The sequence below is a fragment of the Squalius cephalus genome (assembly GCF_949319135.1).
Source record: "Squalius cephalus genome assembly, chromosome: 13".
Classification (NCBI taxonomy): Eukaryota; Metazoa; Chordata; class Actinopteri; order Cypriniformes; family Leuciscidae; genus Squalius; species Squalius cephalus.
Window position 1 is genome coordinate 21,007,928 of NC_137134.1, and position 23,253 is coordinate 21,031,180.

Sequence of the window (23,253 nt, forward strand, 5' to 3'; positions counted from 1 at the left end):
GTTTCCTCCAAGCGAGTGGGTCAAGGTCAGTTATTCCAGTGTTTTGGAGTGAAACCCCAGCGCTGTTTATAGGAGCAGTCTCTGGCGCTGTCCCAGTTTCCTCGTCTCGCTCCCAACACACACTTACCTTTGCAAAGATTTGGGTCTTTCTCTCTAGCTGTCAACAAAGACACTCTGCTTAGCCTTATCTGCATTGATAAGATTTGTTCATTGTTCTCACATTTTTTATTATTACAATTGTTTGTTAAATATGTAGTCACTTACAATCAAATATATATATATTTTACAACTTTTTTGAGTGTTTGGATTGGTTTGGTTTAGTTTTGTTTTGATAAGCCACAGTGACATGATGTAGCAACTACCACTGGGAGATTTTATTTTATTTCCACAACCACACAATTTTATGGGATGAAATGGGACACTTCAGTGTGTATGAGGACAGTATGCAATCAGTACTCTCTTTTTATCTCTAATGGTTGTGTTTGGGTGCCTGATGTGCACACACATTTACGACTACCGCTGTGTTCTGTTTGCCCGCATTTAAAATAATAGTGTATGCAACATAAAACAGCTCCTGGTGATTTGATTGTCCTTGTGTAAAGAACACCCCCCCCCACCCCCACCCCAGCGGCCTAGTTTAAAGAACAAAGCTTCTGTATTCTTTAAAACCCTAATTAAAGGCCAGAACTGCACTTTTCTCCCTTACGGCGCTATGAAATTCCCCATCTGCATGAAAACAAAGTAACCAAAGGCTGGAGGAAAACTTTCTCTCAAGCATTGTTCTATTTCTCGATTTGTCTTCCAGCATCCCCACCGATAGTGAAATGTAGGCGGCATCAAATGCAGCCTTGAGTAATCAAAGGCGTACTTCAGAAGGTCATGATGTTTTTTTAAAAGGGATAGTTGAACCAAAAAAGTATATTCTGTCCACCCTCGATTTTTTTCAAACAATGAAAGTCAATTGTTCCCAAAGTTGTTTTGGACCCCATTGACTTCTATTGAATGGATGAAAACCGTCCTTATCTTATTTTGTGTTCGGCAAAGAGAAGGAAAGTCATACAGATTTGGAACAACATGAGGGTGATTAAATGATAACAGAATTTTCATCTTTGAGAGAATTTTGTGTGTTTTCACTCTGATCTTGTCTGCCATGTGTTCAGAAGGAGCTTCACGCAGAGTTGAGTGAGCTGTCTCTGTCTCGGTGGTAATGAATCAACCACACTCATTCAGTTAAACACCCACTCTCTTTCTCAGTTTCAACTCCCTATCTTCTAGCGCTTAAGCCTGATCTGTCCGTTTAATTCACTTGTTTACCCCTCCCATCCCGCTCTGCTCTCGGTGTCTGCGTCATGATAAACGGAGCCTTGATCTCTTTCCACGGTCACCGTTTGGCGTCAGCAGGGATGTCTTGATGCTTGAGTTTCTGACTAATGTGATTTTCAATCCTGCAAATGGTATCGAAGGCATCGTAATGGTCCCAACGAGGTTTAACAATTACCTTTACGTTGCTATCCATCAATGAAAAACAAACCTGTGGCGTGTAAGTAATTTGTAATGGTGACCAATATGCCAATACATGTTGTTGCAGCTGCAGGTCTCTGAAGTATTTATGAAGCAGATTGCCCCTGGCGTACCGATTGTAGGGTTTTGCAATCTTTCTGGATTGAGCAGTTTGTCCTGTTTGTCCTTCATCACAGTTGTCGTTTAGCTTTAATATAATATTCAATTTGTAAGCGATATCAGTATGCTGCTTAGATTTCGGTTATGATTTGCATTTTAAAGATATTTTGGATAAGGGTCAGAAACCTCTTGCCACTAATTTTATTAGTGACTAGATGTATTTTTTTTTATTTGTAGTTTTTATTAACAATAATAACACTGTCCTGAAACTCTCAGACATAGCATCATGAGAGTTATTTGTTGAAAAAAGTCTATACTCTCTCATTCCACGCTGCAGGCTGGCTACAATCTAAGGTTTTTTGCTGAAAACTTCAAAGGTCAACAAGCTATATTCTTATAGTTTGTGTTTGACTTGAGGTTGCCCACCCCCGATGTAGGAGGAAAATAGCTCATGTACTTGTTGGGCACAGTTTCATGCTCTCAGTTGTTGAAACTACGCTTTGGTGCAGGTGTAATGGACTTGAAAACCAGACCACTCTGCCGTGATTGGGTATTCAGACGCTTGTTTCCTCTTGAATGCCCAGCTAATTTAGTACAGAGAGGAACAGGCACTGAAAGCGATTGAAATCAAGTCTCATCGAGAAAGAACTTCCCTGAAAAGAGCATGCTGCCTAATGCAGTAAAGAAAACACTGGCTAATTTTTAACATACGGATGTGGTTTTGCAATTCAAAATTTGTCAATGAGATGTACTGCCCAATGCAGGCAAACAAGTTTGTCGCTGTCTGCCAGTTCGATTTGCCCCAGAGAGTGAGAGTGATGCATATTAGACACGCTATAAGAGAGCGAAGCCGCTTTCCCCTCTGAACTTGAATTGGCAATTCGCAAGTCTTATTTTGCAACAAATTGTCCTCCGCTGACTCAACCCTCCAGCTGTTCACATGTGGAAAAGAATAATAACGCTCCAGCAGCGGCATTAACTGGAGTGCTTGAGTGTGTGTGATGGCAGGAGCATTAGGAAAATGGCAAGGATTGGCAAGCAGCACTTTGATCAATATGCTATTATGTGCAGAAAACGCAAGAGGGCCGAGGATCGACCCCTGACTCCCACCCCTCTGAATTGTGCATGGAATTCGAATAAATGATGTTGTACAGGAATTTGCAATTAGTCACCACTTTCCTCGCACAGGAGCATTTGCATACCATGTGTCTCGTCTTTTAATGACCACACACACATTGCATAATTTATTCGCAAAGTCAGGAAAGGTTCGCCGGATCATGACATGGAGGAGACAATTTAGGGTAATTATTCAATCTAATGCAGATTTATCTTCCCTTTATTTGTATGTACAGAAAGGTTTCAGGGAGAAAATGACAAGGGAAGGGGAGGGTTAGAGACGCTGAAGCATGTAAGAGTGAGTGTGATACTGAGCGCGCACACACACACACAACGCTGCTCTCTTCACCGCTCGGTGTTTTCAGAAAGAGCGCCCACGCCGGCTTGCACAACACCATGACTTCTCACCTCCGGTCAGTCTGGTTAACGGCAGCACATCGCTGACGGACACACAGGGTTGTATGGATACCGTAAGCTCTGGTGTGGAGGTGTTCTAAAGGATGGATCATGGTGCCAGGTCAGTGTCCGATTCGTCCTGCTGCTGTGTGACAGTAGGGACGGTATGTGTGGCAGTGTTTAACCTCTGTGTTTTGCATGCACCTGTGTGTGTGTGTTTTCATGCTCGCTAATGCACAGCAGGGCTTAAGTCAGAAGGGAGCAGCGCACAAACGGGATAATTCAGACTCTGTCAGTTTTTGCAGCACATACACTTTGTGCTCTCGGTTGGGATTTGTATAAAGTGTCTATGCAGTTTTACAAAGCAAAAACCTTGAGATAAGGTGACTTTCTCAGCCTGTCTCTCTCTCTCTTCCTGTTTCTCTTTATACCTGTCTCTTGCTCTCCCTATTTATCTCTTTTTGTGTGCTTGTCTTTCTATCTTCATGCAACATTTCATGTTTCTCTTTCTGCCTGTCTCTCCCTGTCTGTCTCTCTCTCCACCTCTCTCAATCTCCCTCTACCTGTCTCTCTCTAATCTGTCTCCCCCTCTTCTTGCATATCTCTCTGCCTTTCTCAATTCTCTTTCTCTCTCTGCCTCTCTCTCTCTGCTAATCTGATGGCTAGTCTGCATACACAATGTGTCTCTCTCTCCCTGCCTGTCTCTCTGCCTTTCTTTCTGTGCCAGTCTTTCTCCCTCGGCCTGTCTCTCTTTTTCTGTTCTGTGCCTGTCTCTCTACCTCTGCAAATCTCTTTCTCCCTCTACCTCTACTGTTTCCTGCCCCCTCTCTCTCTCTCTCTCTCTCTCTCTCTCTCTCTCTCTCTGTGTTGAATAGGGCAATGTGTAAAACACACTGTCCTATCAGTTTCAGAAATCTTTACATAGCTTTTTCTCAAAGTAAACACCTTGAGCAAAGGTCTCTCTCTCTTTCATGCTCATTTTTTCCTCAATCTTTTCTTTCTGTACCTCAAAGTACTATAATTCATTCAGTGCTACACTATTGGCTATTGTTTCTAGCTGCATACTCATGAAAGTGTCGTTTTGAAATATGAGTGTGCCATGATTGAGATATTGACCCATCCCTCGCTTTCGCTCTCTCTGTAATCGTTATTTTGAAGTGGTTGTCTTGTGATATTAGAGCTTCAGTTGTAAATGTGTGACTCATATATTTGACACATAAAATACTTTAAAATTCAGGAATGAGCTCAATAAAGCAACATGCACAAAAGTCTGTGTGCATGCGAGACCAAATGTCTCCACTAGGATAGGTAAAAGCTGAAAGCCTGTACATTGGGGGGGGACCAGCCCCTGCTTAAATAACATGGAGTACTAAATGTTTTAATGAAAATATGGAAATGCAGAAAGGTCTGTGTGTGCTTTTAAAGTAGGGTAGGGTAAAGAAAAACAAACGTTCATGTGTGTGAGGGCTGTGTGTAAATCAATCCTACACTGCACTTTAAGAGTAGACTTGTATGTTTACATTTATTTGGTTCATCATCAAACCAAACATATAATCAAGCAGTGTGTGACAGTTTAAAGATCGATTGTGTCTTAAGTGCTCTGCCCATTTAAGATCTTAAATTAGCCACACAGTGTCTCTGTTCCATAAACCTGGCTGCCTTGAGGCATCAAGGTATCACAAAAACTTATAACTTACCAATTTAATGCGCTACATACAGTCAGCAACTCGACATGGGAGACCCTGCTCAATTGATATGATGTTAGCATGTCGCTAAGCTAATGCTGTGATACTCTACACTTAAAAATCCATAGCACACATTAATATTAAGCTGAATAATCAAATAAACCAATAACAAAAAACCTTTTATTGATACTTTAAGTATTGAGTGAAATATAAGTAGTTATAATTAACAATTCTCTCACTTTGTCTCTGTGATAGTCACATGTGGTGCTACCTTAAGTATGTTGCTTGCTTTTTGAAATGGCCTTCTTGCCCTTAAAATGCTGCCTGTAGACTGCTCACTAGAGCGATCCTGCCATGTTGCAGCAGTTGGTCTCGCTCAGACTGATCATCTGCTTTCCCCTCTTGAGCCATTATCGAAACATCATCGAAACATCATCTAACCCAGCCGTCACAAGATTCTGAAGTGTTCATCTCATCTGGTGCAGCGCTGAGAGCTTTAGCTGCTTAATAAAGAAAAAGTGTGATGTTTTACTAAATTAATGTCATCTTTAGCAGCTTTGTACTTTTCACTGGCTAAGTGTTAAGTAAACTCTCGTAAGATGTCTATTTAGTAAAAGGGGCAGTTAAAAATAGTTTCTTTGATTTTTGATGTTTTGTAGCAGGACGTTTAGGCAGAACGTAGCTTTGAATTTGCTACAGTACTTGCTTGTCAGTTAAAGATAGTATTGTGGGGGATGGGCATTCTCATTCTAGAGAGCATATATGATTGGACAAAAATCTGTGAAGTGCAGGATGAGTCATCAATTATTTTGGTCTGTTTTGCCTGAAGAGAATGTAAATTTGAAATGCGTATTTGATAAAAGTGACTTTAGCCAACTTTTAGAAGTACATTAGCACATAGATAGCTCAAAGTTAGTAGAGATGGCCTTCAAACAAGTCCAGTTTTGGTTTCATTAAGTCAGAATTGTTGATGTTTTTATTCTCAGACTTGGGAAAAGTGCTGGTTTGTTGATTGTGTAGTAGAGGGAAGTGTTTAGGAGTGTGTGTGCACACTGATTTGACTGCTGATATGAACACTGCAGTGAACCGATAGACAGTGACCAGTACAATGTGTGTGTGTGAACAAGCGAGGCTGCAGAAAGAACAAAACACACTGCAGTGATGGTGCGCGCACGTACACACACGCTGCGAGCATTGACAGACGAAAATGCTCTATTTATGAAAGTGCTTTCTAAGAGTGTGTGGTGCTGCAGGCACAGTGCAGAGATTTCACACACATCAAGAATTGCCGTATAGACAGAAAGGGCTTTAACCACAACCAGCCACCTGAGGAACTAGACTTTCTCTCTTTCTGTCTCGCTTTTTCCATCAGCTCCTTTTCCCTTTATCCGTGTTACCTGTCCTCCTCTCATTTCCATAATTTCTTCTGTTTTTGTCCTCTTTGGTCACAGTAAAAAGAATAGTTCACCTATATATATATATATATATATATATATATAGAGAGAGAGAGAGAGAGAGAGAGAGAGAGAGAGAGAGAGAGAGAGAGAGAGAGAGAGAGAGAGAGAGAGAGAGAGAGAGAGAGAGAGAGAGAGAGAGAGAGAGAGAGAGAGAGAGAGAGAGAGAGAGAGAGAGAGAGAGAGAGAGAGAGAGAGAGAGAGAGAGAGAGAGAGAGAGAGAGAGAGAGAATTTGTTCTTATAATATTCTTTTTATATAATATGTATTTTTGTATAAAACTTTTCACTGAAAATTGTTGACTGACCATGAGCTGGTAAAATGCCTGAAAATATTTTTCATTCTCTTTGTGAGAAATCTAGAAATCTCTTAATCAAGCTTTACAGCCTTGAGAGAGAGAGAGAGAGAGAGCTGCTTATTTTTATTGCAGAAAAGTGAAAGGTTACACTGCATGAAAACTGCAGTGGGACATCAGCAACTCTGCAGAAATGGTTTGTCTCTTTGATCACACAGGACTAGATTTCTTCAAATCTGTACATGTTTTTCTGTATTGTTTCAGCAACATGCTTTAGCAGTGTCTGGTAGCTGAACCAATCACAAGCTTTCCTTACACCTATAAGGTAATTTAACCAGTCGCAAGCTTTCTTACTCTATATCAGTGACTTATAGGAGAAGTGTGTAGCTTTGGTGCTAGTCTTACCAAACCCAATTCATCGTTTTCAGTCATGTGACCGGCGTGAAGCCCTGGAGGGCAAAACATCCACAGAACTGCGGCATAGGTTTGTTTTAAGTCACACATATTTACTATAGATCACATCTCAAAAGAAGAGAAACCGAAATATCTGCAGGTTTTGGGCACTTGTGATTCATACAGCACCTTCTGCAGTATTTTAATCACTTAAAACAGTGGGACGTTCTAAAACGCCTATAACGTGAAAAACACTTAAAGTACTTTAATATGCTAAAACGGTGTAATCATCAAAAGATCAAATTCAGTACACACCTTATTGATTATGCATACTGCATGCGAGCAGATAGTTGTTTTCTTTATAATGGTTTTCTATGGAAAAACACTTAACAAGAAACTGCGTGTTGCATTTATATTCTGCGTTCATCTGCTCGCAGGTCTGTAGTATGCATCATTAATAAAGGAGTATATTGATTTGGGTCTCTAGTATTGTCTTACTACATTGTTTTTTTTACATACAAACCTGGTAAAAATGACTGACGGGCAATGGAGGAAAGCCTTGTTTTACCCTCCAGGTGGGCGTTTCTTTAAGGATGTTGCAAACTTACTGTTTTCAAACAAGTTTCCATCTCTTATTGGTCTGAAAGACAAACAGCCCCGCCCCAAACTCACTCCATTGGTTGAACCTTTGTTGCTATGCCAGGCTGGTCAGCATTCTCAAACAAACAGAGCAATGATTTAACAAACAGAACCACAGTGTTTACACTTTCAGGTGCATGGTTTACTTACAGTTGTCTCTGCATATAAAGTATTTTAACATACAGAAAATGTACACAAATTACACACAACCAATCAGAGTCAATCACGTTTCCAATACAAATACATTGAGGTGTTTGTGAGCATGTGTGTGTGCGCCTCACACCTCACATCTGCATCATGTCCCCTTACTCAGGGACGGCCAATCAGATTATCCCACCTCCCTCCAGCAGAATTCAATCTAAGAGACAAATATTGAATTATCCCAAGCAGCACCTGCACGTCCCTCTTGATTATAACCCTCCACACATCCGGCCCTGCCTTATCAACATCAAAGACCGAGCTTACCTGTTCACCAGACCCATTTGGCTCTCGGTTTGAATAATTAATGGTGATTATTATTATTTTTCAGCCTAAGATGTTTGTAGTATTAGACTTCAAAGGCAGCGCAGCCCCTCCATTTGCGTCACGCTGTTTAATTACCTCGACGTGGCCTTGTCATTCATCTCCGTCCATTCAGAACGCAGCCTTGATGGAGCCGAATGAAAATCCCTTGAGAACAGACCCTTCCCCTGTATTGGTGCACAATATGCAACAAGCTTTAGCTCGTAAAATGCTGTTAGTTTGGGTATCAGGAGAACCTTTTATTATACATAAGAGGCTGTTTGTGTGTTTAGTACAGAGCAGGCCGTTTTAAAAACGAGCAATGGCATTGAGAGAAGACAATGAGGGTGCCAGATTTATTGTTTATTTAATAATATTAATTTATTATAATTATTGTAAAAAAAAAAGTTTTTTAAATAAATGTACCTTTTTGTTTTGCACCCATCACTTTAAAAATATGAATGGAAAAAATTATTTATTCATTACTTTTTATTTAATTTATTAGGGCCTGAGCACCGGTGCTAAAGCCCTATTGTTTTTGGGATGTTTTTTTTCACTATTATTATTATTTATTTATTTTTCTCTTTTAGAGAATTCACCTGTTTTTGAGGCCTTTGCCATGCTCGGAAACTTATGAAACTTTGCAGACACATCGGACCTGCAAAAAAATATAAAAGTTTTGTAGTGCTTGGGTATAGTCGAGGTGCTCTATAGCGCTCCCAAGTGCAGGCTGTGGTCGGGATGAAGTTTCTCTGATGTGCATGAAATTTGGTGTGGTCATTGATGAGGGTCGGAGGAGGACAGAGGTCATTGAGGACAAAGTTCACTTGGTTTTATCTGACCCCACCCAACAGGAAGTCAGCCATCTTGGATGGAATGTGCAATTTTTACAGTACATCTCGCACTGTTTTGATGGTCGTATCATGGCTAAATATTCATGAAAGTGTAGATTTAGTACATCTTTTGATTTGATACTGCAGTTCTGGAGAGACATGCCTTATCGGCTCCACAGCGCCCCCTAGTTCAAAAATGCATATTTGGTCCCACTCAAACCCATTTGGTCCCATTTGGTAAACACTCAAACTCACAATATTTTGCACACTCATTGAAGCTTAGCAACATTTAGCAATTCTTTGGTCATTTCTTTTGGGTGTGGCCACTGGACTCCTTTATTTATTGCTGTGGTTGCCACAGATTTTGTTTGATATTCACAAATTTTGGTAGAGACATTGTCCTCAACATGACAAACATATATATATATTTTTTTTTCAAATACATATTTAATCAGTATTTTAGTATTTAATTATTTAAATATTTTATTATTTTAAGTCATTATATTATAAAAAAAAATTAGAAATTTCTAGATGTTTATCTACTATTCAAGCCAAGTGTAACTATGTTGAGATCAATATATCTACCTTTACCGTGAAATAAAATGGCTCGAATTGCCCACCCGTAGTGTGCGCAGGTGTTTTTGCTCAGTGTATTTGGCTGGATAAATTCTTAAAGGGATAAAAATAATACTATAAATAGGTGTATGTTTGTGCAATGGAAAGAGACACAGAAGGGGAGGAAGCGCTCGGAGCAAGGGGACATGTCAGAGACTATTATCATCATACATACAGTCAAACTCCCGAGGGGGTGTGAGGTATTGCATTCTTCATGTAACAGATACTTTGTTTTTATTTATTTAATTTTAAATTTATGAGACCTCTTTGTGGTGGAGGCATTGCGCAGTTATTAAGATCTGGGATGACTGTAGGTTGTAGAATCAAACCTCTCATGAGACCACTGTGTCCTTGAGCAAAGACAACTGACCACAAGGTTTCTGTATAAGGACTGAAATAAGTGAAAATAGTATTTTTATTTATTTAAATGTATTTAATTTTATATATATAAAAAGCCATGTATCTAAATTTCACGCTCATGTGACATTGCAGTTCTTCATTATCATGAAAGTTTATTATTTGCATGCGTTTTAAAGCCATATCAGTCTAAACTTCTGATAGTTAGTTTTCTGAGCTCACACATCCCAAGCACAGGCACAGAAAGCTGGCTGTCAGACGGCAAAAAGTTTGAAACCACCTGTACAAGGCTACATCATCCTTCCCTGCTGTATGATTGAACATGAAAATCAAATATTTCCCAGCCTCTCCTCCATGTTTTACCCTTCCCACAGCGCAGCTCATCAGCCTCAATCCTCAGCGCTCTCTAATTAAACTAGCAGCAGCTGGCCCGCCTCCCCTACAGATGTGTTTGGTCTCACTTCACACGTCTTTAGCTATCAGAACAATAATGTGCCAGTCAAGAGGAGCTGAAAAGTTGGCATGTGTCAGACAAAAACATACCTCTGAACGTCCTTGAAGGGTTTCTTCCACCCAGAGTTCACAAGCGAGTGAACAGCGCTCAGAGTTTTGCAGCTCATCAGCGATCCTTTGAGAGGGATGAGAGTTAACAACTGTTATGATCTGTGCGGGTGCAGCCACGCAGTATATAGCCTTGGTTTGAGCAAGCAGATCGATTTGAATGCATCAGCCGTGAAAGAGGAAAGTAAGGAGTGCTGTGATCTCCCGAGGCCTTGATGAAAGACTAGCGTAGACAGATGTGAAGGTAGAATGTGTAGATGCAGTAGTGTGCTGTCCTGGTATCACACTAGAGTGAGCAGAGAGAGATAGTTTAAGATGTAGTTCGTCCCACTTGTGGGGTGAAGCAAAGATGTTCTCCATTTAGACTAAACTCCTTGTATCAATCCTTGTACTCTGAATAACTAGTCTGTATTAGACTGCTTTACTATATTGTAGTTTACTATATTTCTCAATGCACTTTAGAGTGTCTTACTTATATTTATGCATTTTCTTCTTGTACTTTTCTAAATCATCTGCTAAATTAATAATTGAAGGTTGGGAACCACTGATATGTAGAATTAACACACAGTACAGGTACCACAGTAAATAAAAATCACATTTTAGTGTCATACATGCCATAAAAAGGGTCCTTTTTGAACAAATAGCACTATAGGGAGCAACTTTGCTATTGAATTTCTGTGCTGTATTTGTGCAGTGGAGTAAAACTGTTGAATAAGGCCATGTTCCCTTCTCATTATTGTAGTTTATGCACACCGTCTGGCACACAAAGTCCTTGAGCTTATGCCAGTATCTCTCTGGCACAACTTTTCCCTCAATGTAGATGGAGGGCGACCTGTAGTGAGGGTCCGGAAAATGATGAAGGGCCAGTATTAGCAAAACGATCTCCGTTTTTCTTCCCTTTCTCTGAATGATGCGTTGATGGGTTATCAGATGCAAATATATTTACTACATGATTTCAAATTTAGATGTTGCTTGCAGAAAATTTAGTTGTTTTTTTTTCGAATACACTGATACTTATGAACAGCTGCACTTTTTCCAGCATATAGGTGTAGTTACAGTGCCAAAACTAGGCGAACATTGACCCTTTGGTCTCCACAAGTCATTTCTGCGTGCCGATTGGCTGTCTGACCTCTAATAACTAGGCAGTGCTACACGCGTGAGCTGCCATGTGATTCATAATGTGATCAAGGATGAGTTCGCTGCACACCTCTCAATCAGGATAAAAGTCTTGAAGGTGACTCGTCTTTCGCCTGAGGCGTAAAACTGAGGTCTTGACTCTCTGTGGTCATTAAAAATCCCAGGATGTCCTTCGAAAAAGAGTAGGGGTTTAACCCCGGCATCCTGGCCAAATTTGCCCATTGGAATCTGTCCATCGTCATGGCCTCCTAATCATCATCATATATACTGATTGGCCTCATTACTCTCTTCTCTCCACCAATAAGCTGGTGTATGGTTGGTGTTCTTACGCAATATGGCTGCCGTTGCATCATCCAGGTGGATGCTGCACATTTTTGGTGGTTGAGGCGATTCTCCCTTTCCATATGAAAAGCGCTATATAAATGTAAAGAAGAATTATTATTATTCATAGTTCTTGAGGAGATTTTCTCTCGTTCCTTCTATTAGATGGTGCGGCTGCCTTAAGGTCATTCAAATGTTAGTACAGTATTTGCTATCATGTTAATAGTTTTTGCTGTCATTTTTCCTTGTACAACATCCCTCTCTTTTCACAGTAGTCATCTCTCGTTGCGGTTTTGAATAACCCAGCATCGATCTTTCATGTCTTCATGCTGACGCAGCATTATAAGACTCTTACTTGAGTGTCTGTGATCAGCTGAGTGAACTGAAGCAACATGTATGGGTCAATAAAAGGACAGGGTTTATCCTATGAATTTTCTTGAATTATCATGCTGTCTAGGGTGCCAATGAATGACATCCTAGATGCTAAGCTCATGACTTTTAAAATCAACTGGTCTGATTTGAAAAGTGAATGCGTATATGGAGGTGTTTCCCACTCCTGATCAAGATTGAAATTTGTCTTGTTAGAATAAAATGTTGTATTAAAACAGAATCCTTCATACTCAAAGTGGAAATATTAAGACTAAACTAACAATTGATGATCTAGTAATAATTGCTGATCCACTGAAAATCCACAAAAATCCCTGGTGCCAAATGTAGGAATTAAGCTATGAAATAGAATATAAAGTTATTAAAGTAATAAAGTTAATTTGAGCACTTGAATTGGTCGGAAAGAATGATTGCTTATTTAGATGAGTACATCATCTTTTATATCGCAAATAAGTAAATTAGTGTGCTTGACCTGCTCTCCAGATCAATACATCACATGTATATATTTGTCAAAATGTGACTTATACGTAAGCTATATATTCGCCCTTTCCCAGTGTCACAACCCTTTCTCTGAACCCTAGTTTTTAAAGCAAAGTAACAGGCTTTGTGCTAGGGTAAATTTATTCTTAATTGTTCCTCTAATTGCATCAACAAGAATCTTTTTTTAGAGCCCCAAAAAAAGCATAAACCAACAGCAATATCCGACTAACACTTTTCCTGTTTTGCAGATGAGGCGTAAAAATATCTTTTAATGGACTGCAGCAGTTATGAGACACAGACAGAGCCTCTCTATTTTGACCTCACTTACATCTCTCACTTTATCTCTTTCCTCACACAGGAGGTGTGACACACTCACTTCATCTATTTGCCGAAGTTTTATGTCACTGCTTCTGACCCTAAAGCTTTTAATTAGGCCTCTCACATGGTAGCAGTGCTCTCTTAACGCACCCCCAAAGAGCTAAACAGCTATGTAAAGGAAACAGGGATGAGCTTTCATATAAATGCGAAAGGTCACAGATCCCCTCAAGTACATGCGACAGCTGTGGTTTTAATCAGAATGGCTGCCGTGCTGCTTTAAAGAGCTACGGTTAGTGTCGCGTGGGATTATTGAAGTTTGAAAGTGTATGAAAAAGTTGTTAAAAGTATGAAACATCTTCTCTGACCATCTGCCAATGTCCTCATTTTGTTTAGGTATCTAAAACCAGCAAACAAATTGCCAGGTTTTCTTTGATTCCGTATTGCGAAGTTCCCTCATGGTTTCTCATCAGTCAAGTCCTAATTGATGGTCCGTTGTGGTTTAGAAGTGCCAGGGAATCATCTCCGTCTGAAGTGTTTTGTCTCTTTATGCCGACCAGCAGCACCTACAGTGAATTTTGATAGCACGAAAACTGAAGAACCCTCAAAAAATCTCTCCATCCATTGAAGTCCTTTGAGATTCATGAGAAGCAGCTGGCTTGGAAGATTATCAAGTGTTCCCAGTGCTCAAGAGTCAAGTCACTACTTTCCTTTAAAGTCCCGGCTCAGCCCCCATTTCCATAACAGTCATATAATGCAGACTTTTGAGATGTGAGACAAGTAAAAGCAAAGTGAGACGATCACTTTGTCCCTTTTACAGGAAGTGCCGAAGGATAACCAAGGCCTAGTTTTGATAGGAGCTTGTGTTAGGTCAGCTAAGGGTCGCTTTGTCCATATTAATATGCTGCAGATTGAAAACGCACGCGTCGATTAAATGCTGCAGGTCTTTCTCCCAACTGTTTACCATCATGTGAACATGAATCAATTACATGAGCTCTGTAAGTCAAGATGTAATATCACCTGAGCCTTGAGCTGTAAAAGATTCATTTCTGTTCTCCACTCAACCTGGAAAATCTCTAGTGTGCCGCATTTTGGGGGTTTTTTTTCCATTCTTGTCAGAGAAAATTTAAATGAGTCTAGTCAACCTTAGCAATCAAAAGGGCTCTTGAAATTCCCATCCATGTGAAGCTCCCACCTTCAGCAGATGCTCTAAAGTTTCGAAGAAATGGAGACGTGTCTGCATTCAACATGATCCCACGTTTGGCGCCAGTTTACTGCATGCAATATTTGCGATCAAGAGGAAGCAGTGAATTCACATTAGGTTAGAATAAATAGATTTAGATTGGACTTAAATTCAATAGCACTGCATCTGGTGACATAACGTGTAATTGGACGCCACACTAGGCTGAGTTCCCGGATGAGATACCGAGGACGTTCTCGAAATGAAAAAGGGCTTGCTCTTCAAGCCTTGGGGCTTTTCAGATTGAATGTCAATACTGTTTACTATACTCTGCCTGATAGACTGAATAGACGCTCATGTAAACAATACCTTTATCTTTGTCCTCTAGGAAAATAATTGCTTTTATTTCCAGCCCTATTCCCTATCTGACATGTCCTCTTTTGCTTTAGAGGTGATCAGGCAGAGGTATGCGGACCTGCCAGGAGAGCTGCTGATCGTGGATCTGGAGAAAGACCGGAACGGCTTGGGCCTCAGCCTGGCCGGGAACAGGGATCGTTCCTGTATGAGCATCTTCGTGGTGGGGATCAGCACCGGAGGGCCGGCCAGCCACGACGGACGCATCAAAGTGGGCGACGAGCTGTTAGAGGTGAAACACACACACACACACACAGTCAAGTGTTTGTAGTGGTGGGTGTTGAATTGCTAGGGTGGAGCTTAGAGAAGGTGAACATCTTCAGCTTTCCGACAAACTTCCGAACAGTATTTCTTTATCAAAGCAGAAAATATTTTTTTACATTATTTGTTCATTAGCAGTTATTATAATTGATATTAATGAGTAGCCAATAAAAATTATATATATATAAAAATTGGTGATATAATTTGTAATAAAATCAGGATTATGCTAAAAAATAATATGCATTAACTCATTAATATGAAATGATTATTTTTAGTCTATTAACATAATTAATAAATTGTTCTAAAAGTATAAAGTTATATTAATTAATATGTCACTTATTAATACTATTCATTATTTGTATTAAAAATGTCATTATTTACTATTATTTTTATGCATATTCTTGATTTTATTATAAATTATATTACCAACCAATTTATATATATATATATATATATATATATATATATATATAATATTTAACTATTAAACTAATATTAAACTACGCATTAATATTAAATTATTATTTTTAATCTATTACCATTATGAATAAATTGTTGTTCTAAAAGTAATATATAATTTAATATACAATTACCATTTCTTCAATTTATAATTAGTATTAATAAGTGACATTCAATAATTCATATAAACGATTAATTATTTGTATTACAAAATATATTTATTTAAACATATATTAAATTAAAACAAACTGTCCCTACCAATTTTTTAAACAAAATGACTCTAACCTATGGTGAGGTCCCGGTGAGGAATTATGGGTCAGGGCTCAGGATTTAGAAGCTATCTATACCTCTCTCTTTCGTTTTTCTTTCTTTCTCTAGGTAATAGCCTTTTCCTGTTGAGCCCCTTGTAATCCAAGGGGAAAATGGCGGTTCCCATCAATTTCTTTCTCATTCTGGTGTAATATTGAATGAAGCGTGGGTCGTCTGGGTCAGTCTCATACAGGCAAAATCACTTTGAAACTTGAGGGACATGGTGGCCAGGCTCACTGTTCTGGATGTGGATCATGTGGTTCCTTTATCTCTTTCCCTACCTTTTTATACCTGTGCCTGAGCCATTTATGTGCAAACGAGAAGTGCAAGGTTTTGCCTCAGATGGCCGGATGAATTTCAAATGAAGCCACCTGCCCTCAGTTTCACTATCTCTGTCTGCTCTTGCTCATCACTTTCTCTGCCGCCTCCTCCCGCTCGCTTTATCTCTCTCAGCTCCTTCCAACGCCAGAATCTCACCACAAGACACAATACATTGCAAAAGTTGAAACGGCAATATACAAGACTGATAACGTCAGTTCACTTTTATGTTTTTGTACTTTCACATTTTTAATGTTTTTATCCATGTTTAAATTAGAACTGAATTGGCCACACCCCACAGGAAGTTAAATTTAAGAATTTAAATGACAGGAAGCAATTTTTCTTTCATTTAAAATAGTGCATTTTTGTAACTCAATAAAAAATATTTCAAATAAATTTTGATAACTATATGAATTATTTATGAAAAATAAAGTAAATCCAAACTTATGCAGGTTATTAATAATATCATCTAATATTTCTGGAAATAGCCTGCATGTTGTGTGTATTATAATATTATTATGGGTAATTCGTATTTAAAGGTGCATTGTGTAATATTTAGGAGGATATGTTGATAGAAATGCAATATCATACACATAACTATGTTTTCAGTGGTGTATAAAGACCTTACTTAATGAACCGTTATGTTTTTATTACCTTAAAATGACATTGAAATGCGCCACCATGTTTCTACAGTAGCCCTAAATGGACAAACGTGTTTCGTTACTATGTTCTTCATGCAAAGAAGCTAGCTAAAGTCAGCGAATAAAAAACTGACACAATGTTGAACGAGTAACAATAATATTTGCAATAACATATCGCTTTACTGAATAATTAAGTAAACCTAATTTCTTAATTTAATCTTTGTAAAGAAACCTCATTGTTTTACTGGCTACTCTCTGCTGTCTCAGACGATGACATCTTTTCCTGTTGGCCACCGTAACTTCTGTTTGTTGTAGTTCACAACCTCACCACTAGATGTCGCTATGAATTACACAGCGCACATTTAACAAGGAAATATATAATTAAAATCTACAATTTCAGTTGACAATCAAATGACTCTGAATCCTGTTTGCTTATTCAAACTACTTTCAATTTAGTATCATTGAGGTAATATTGTAGTTTTTATTAATATTTTGATAGTTTTATTTTTTTATTTTTTCCATTTTCTTTTTTTATTTCAGTTAAAGTATTAGTCATTTTGTTATGAGTTTTGTCATTTTTATAACTTTTTTGGGGGGTTTTTTTGTTTAGTTTTAGTTATTTTAGTATATCAAGTTTAACTAAAAAAAGGAGAAATGTTGCTTTGACAACAAGCTGAAATAAAGGACTTTTTTTTTTTTTCAATCAGCAAAAATGTTTGGTAACACTTTATTTTAAAGTGACAGTGACACATTACTACTTATTTACTATTAATATTGCATAATTACAAGTAACTAACCCTAAACCAAACCCTAACCATTACTCTATGGTAAGTAGTTAATTAAAATACAAAAAAATTTAAATGTAACTACGTCACCTTAAAATAAAGTGTGTTTGTTTTAGTTTCAGTTAACTTTTATAACTCTAATTCAGAAAGCCATTCACAATTCATTTCTGAATGAACTCGGCTGGTCCTCCGTATTGCTGTGTCCCACAATATATTTCCCAATCTTTTTCCCATCCAGATGGCATTTTGGTTTCCAGATTAGTTTCCTCCTCGGAATTACCTATCGATTTAGCAGTTCTGTCGACATGTACGAATGCCGCATTTTGCTGTGGAATTTGAGGCTCAGCACAGCCGAGGCTCAGAGCCGTTGCTCGCTGACCTTTGTCTAATATCTATCTCCATTAGATGTGAACGCGCTGTGGCATTAGTCACGATCCACTAGTGCTCCAGCTAATGATTCTGTCACAGGTGATTGGAGACACAAGTCAACCGGTCTCAAATACGTGTTCACAAACTCAGATGCGGTTAGTTGTAACCAGCTCACAGTGTGTCCTGTTGAACTTACAAATCTTGCAAAGGAAACTCATTAAAGTGCCATCACTGTGAAAAATTATGATCAATAAGTTACGACAACGTATGTTTTTTACATTGCTTTAACTTATTTTTCATGGATGTTTAAGTAATTACAACTTAAATTGCATTAAACTGACTAAAAAATTATAAGTTGGTTGAAGTTGATTTAAGGCAGCAACTTTTTTTTGTGATGTGGTTCTATCGCATGACTTTCCTTGGAAGAAAAGTAGTATGTGTACCTTTTCGATTTACCTAGATTACTGCATATAAGTTAGTCATGAAATGCGTGAAAGAAACTCGTGCTAAAGAAATAACAAAGTTTCATGGTATTACCACAGGTTTTTTTTAGGTATGTGGTTCAATAGTAATACCATCACATACGTTTTCCTCCATTTCCTTGAACCCTTTCAATTTACGTAGATTACTGTACATAAATTGGTCATGAAATGTGATAAACCTACAATATAAACATCATGTTACAAATCATGGTTTTGTCTGATTTGTTGTGCTTTCATCAGATAAACAGCCAGGTGTTGTACGGCAGGAGCCACCAGAACGCATCAGCCATAATAAAAAGCGCCGCGTCAAAGGTGAAACTCGTCCTGGTCAGGTGAGAAACCCTCAGAGACGACCCTCAGCCTGCTGTTTTTCCACACTACCATCTGTTCATTTGTTAAAATGACTCATTTCAGCTTTGGTATAAATTCTTTAACTCGTTAAAAATAATGAGTTTATGAATTTATTACAATGTGTTTGTTTTTACCTCTGGAATATTTAAATGTGTGATTTATAATATTGTAATCAATGATTAATTCATTAACAGCTCTAAAATGTATAACAAGCGCAACATGTAGTGCATTATTGTCACTGTCTTGAGCTTGAAACATGTTCACAGAAACTGATATTCTTTCCTCCTCACAATTACTCAAATCAAGCAATCCCACTTGCCCACAGCTTTATCATCTGAAATCGACAAGTAGATTGCTTTTTTTCTGACCAAACTCGTTGATCATGCTGAAAACCCAAGGCACCATGGCTAATTAGGATTATAATGCAGGCAATGGCAGTCTGTGTAGGATTTAAACAATCTTGAGTCAGTGCCAGTACTTTCACATCTGTAATGAACGTGTGAAATCCATTTCTATGTGTGCTAAGATGTTGATGCAATTATGTCTGTATATTGGCTGTTGCCAAATAACATGGACATGTTGGAGACAAAAAAAATGCAGATTAATATTTCAGATTAAATTTGGAAAGTGTATATTTAAGGTACTGAAACTAGTTGCCAATTTCTACCAAGTTTCTCAGTTTCAGCTTTGTTCACTTGCATGTTCCTGCACTGTAACATAATTTTTTTTAAGGGTTCCAATATTCCCTGCATATTCCAGTCTCTGAATTAATAAACAATTATATATGTATATATGTGTGTATATATATATATGTGTGTGTATATATATATATGAAAAAAAAATAAAATAAAAAAATTAATAAATTATATATATATATATATATATATATATATATATATATATATATATATATATATATATATATTTAAATACATGCATACATATATGTATATATTTAAATACACACACACACACACACACACACATTCATATATATATATATATATAATTTATTTATTTATTTATTTTATTTTATTTTTTTTATTTTTTTTATTTTTTTTTCCCATGATAATTAATATAATAGTTTATAAATGTTTCATGTTCTTTTTTTTTCTTTGGTTTTGGTTTGGATTTTTGTTTTATTTTTTGTTTTTGTATGGTTTAGTTTGGTTTGGAAGTTTTGTTTTGTTTTGTTTTGTTTGTTCATTTTTGTTTCGGTTTAATTCGTTTTTTTTATTGTTTTGTTTGATTTAGTTGATCAAATAGTTGATTTGATTTGATTTCTAAATCAAATAGTTGATTTAGTTTGGTAATTTTTGGTTTGGTTTTTAATTTTTGTTTTGTTTGGTTTAGTTTGGTGTTTTGTTTTTTGTGTGGTTTGGTCATTTTTGTTTTGGTTTGATTTTTTATTTTTGTTTTGTTGATTTAGTTAGGTTTGGTCATTTTTGTTTTGTTTGATTTGGGTTGGTTTTTGTTTGGTTTAGTTTGGTAAAAAAAAAAAATTAATTTTAGTTGTTTTTGTTTTTATTTTTTATTTAGTGTAGTTTAGTTTTTTATTTTGGTTTGATTTAGTTTGGTCATTTTGTTTTGTTTTGTTTGGTCATTTTGTTTTGTTTGGTTTGGTCATTTTGTTAAGGCGCAGTAACATGATGATGTGACTACCAATGGCAGTGGCAACGACAAAGTTTGTAAGATCCGCCACGATACAGTTGGATAAGATTATTTTATCATATTATTTATTTATTTTTATTTATTTTAATAGCTGAGAATATGTCATTATATCATGTTATATCTGTCTTTTGTCACTTCCTAAGTACCGAATCAAACGCATGCTTGTTTCTGTGTATTGGCAAACCTTACAAGAGCAAGGACATGTGACAATGATACAGTTGATGTGATACTTGATGGCATTTTGATAGCAGTGTTTCTGGAGACATGTCACACCATCCAGAGAATGAGGAATGATATGGTGTAATAGACTGGAACTGCTATCACCATATAACATTGATAGCACAGAGATATTTTGAAATGCAATACAGCATAAAAGCAACACAGCCCTTCAGTCCATCATGAATGAAAGCTGATTCTGTCATTACAGGCATAATCAGAGACTTATCATCTGTTTCTGTTCATATCTTGTGTTTTCATATGAGTATTTTTTAGCTTGACCTTTATTTGCCAGGTTGTTTTGTCAGGTTTTGATGATAATGGCTGTGTAATGACACTAATATCTCTTCGCTATCTACAGCTCATCATCAGTCAAAGAAATGTGACAGCTCAATTTAAGGCTATCAAAACAAATGTTGACGTGCCACTGAATATTAATAGATTGGCTTTAATAATGCACAGTTTGCATTGCCATCAGTCCAGTGGGTGGGATTTGAGAGGATTTGTGTCATTTAGACTGTTCTGAAAGCCATTGTAAGTTATTTGTTTGGGTCAAAAGTCATTCATCAACACATGACGGAATGTCATGTAGAAAAGCATGTTGCCATGGCAACATAACTGGGCAGTGGTAAAGACTGAAACATGTCCACCTGTGATGTGAATGGCAAAATGTCACAGTGTTATTGTGGATGGTTACCAAGTTCTTTAGCAAAGGGATTTTGGAACTGAATGAAGTCAGGACTATTTTCCATTGTCCTTAGTTCAAATTTGGTGTTATTTGGAAATAATGTAAGAACTTATGAAACAATCAATTTTGACCATCAGCGTCGAACTTACCTTGACAAAAACAGTAATTGGAAACCGGGCGTTTAGTGTACAGAGACAATAACGCCAAGGTGAACAGAAGGAGGGATGTAGCGAGCGATATTTCTCATCAACCTAAGATCTTGAGGAAGAGGCTCAGAGGATTTATAGTGCTCAATTCATCTGCCCCATCAGTCCTTATCGATCTGACTGTAGAAAACTGCCAAGAGACATGTGGGAACATGAGAAGTAGAGAGCGAGCAAGACCAATTTTGGCGTCATCGACAGGATGGGATACATTTTTCTTGGACAAAAAAAAAAAATTCTCTTTAAAATTCGATCACAAATAAGATAAAAGTAAAAATAAAACTTGTAACACTTTACAATGAGGTTTCATTAGTTAACATGAATTAAGAATGAACAATAATTCTGCAGCATTTATTAATCTTAGTTAATGTCAATCTCAACATTCACTCATACATTTCTCTGTCTGTTGATAGGAATGAAGATGCTCTCAATCAAATGGCTGTCGCTCCTTTTCCTTCCCAGCCTTCCTCATTCTACTCCAGTGAGGTACAATACATTATAAATAGACACCAGTTAAACATGACTTTTTCTTAGGCTTGCGCATCAGTGGAACAGAACAGATTTTCTTATTAATTTAGATATTCAATGTCTCCAAAAACTGCAGTCAATTCTGTAAAGTGTTATAAAATGTTCCTTTGACTCGTCTCACATCTTAGATTGTTGGATGTCCTTGATGTAGAAAATGGCTAAGATCTAAAACATTTGACATTGTTAGTATCAGTATTTAAAGAGTATCTTCTCTGTAAGTCTATTTTTTGTCCTAACCACGTCAAGCAACGAGTTTTATTATTTAAACTGTTGTTTCAGACTCATCAAAATACGCCAGCTGTTCCAGTTGTAACAGAGAAGCCACAGTTACCCGAAAGCCTCCCTCTGAGCATAAGCCCACCGAAACCGCTTATAACCAAGGTGAGTCCTCAACAAATCAACACCCTCAATCTTCTGTGTAAAGGTCAGAGGCCATGGATTAACTCTAAACCCCTCCTTTCTGAGAGCCTACTCTGCTCAGATTGGTCAGAAGGCCCCATTTTTTGTGATTGGTCTGTTGGTCGGAAATGACATGTACATTACCATATCTTAATTTCAGCTCTGGAGGCTTGATACAAACAGTAACGATAGCGTAGGTTTTACATCATCGATCTGATCCTTATCCTTTGGAAGTGGATGCAGTGTGGATTTGCTCTCGCAGTGCAGAAAACAGCATCTTCTCAATGTAGACAACAAGAACCTACAGTGTTTGAGGGCGGGTCAAATTAGACGTTATTCATGGTTAGCCAATGAAAATCATAGGTGGGCATTATGCAAAAATGTTTCAAACCTATGTAGAGGAAATAAGAGTGGGATTATTGACGTCTCGTTTCAGGCAGTTCAGAATTTGTTCTTTCTTTTGGGGGGGGACAATAACTTTGATCTTTGAAACTTTGCAGACCTTTTACATTCACAAACAGTTTTTTTACACACTACATGAAAGATAATATCTGAAAAAGCATAATAGGGGTATATAGTCTCATATGGAGTTCAATAAAATTGTAGTGAATAAAATAAAAGTCTTATATAACGGTTTTATTGCAGTCTGCCATGCTTTTAAGCCAGTGTTTCTGACTTTTCAAAAGATATGATGCAAGTACGTGGCAACCTATTGCCATCATTATGAAAACAATAATGACTGACTGTTGACACAGCGTTTTACAAGTCTATCCCATCTCCCCTCATTGTCAGTCTGAGCTCTAACCAGCTATTGCAGACTTAAATGCGGATTTGTTCCGGTAAACAAACAGTCGAACCCACCTCGGGGACGCTTG

At 37.6% G+C, this 23,253-nt stretch overlaps 1 protein-coding gene across 8 annotated transcripts in view; it reads left to right on the forward strand.

Moving 5' to 3' along the window:
- Positions 1-23,253, forward strand: part of patj (PATJ crumbs cell polarity complex component) — a 104,259-nt gene that overhangs the window by 62,652 nt on the left and 18,354 nt on the right. For all 8 annotated transcript variants that reach the window (XM_079890251.1, XM_079890254.1, XM_079890250.1 and 5 more), the window contains exons 31-34: positions 14,734-14,930; positions 18,563-18,654; positions 21,865-21,937; positions 22,259-22,360. In XM_079890251.1, coding sequence (XP_079746377.1) covers positions 14,734-14,930; positions 18,563-18,654; positions 21,865-21,937; positions 22,259-22,360 — 464 coding nt within the window. The remainder of the gene's footprint in view (positions 1-14,733; positions 14,931-18,562; positions 18,655-21,864; positions 21,938-22,258; positions 22,361-23,253) is intronic.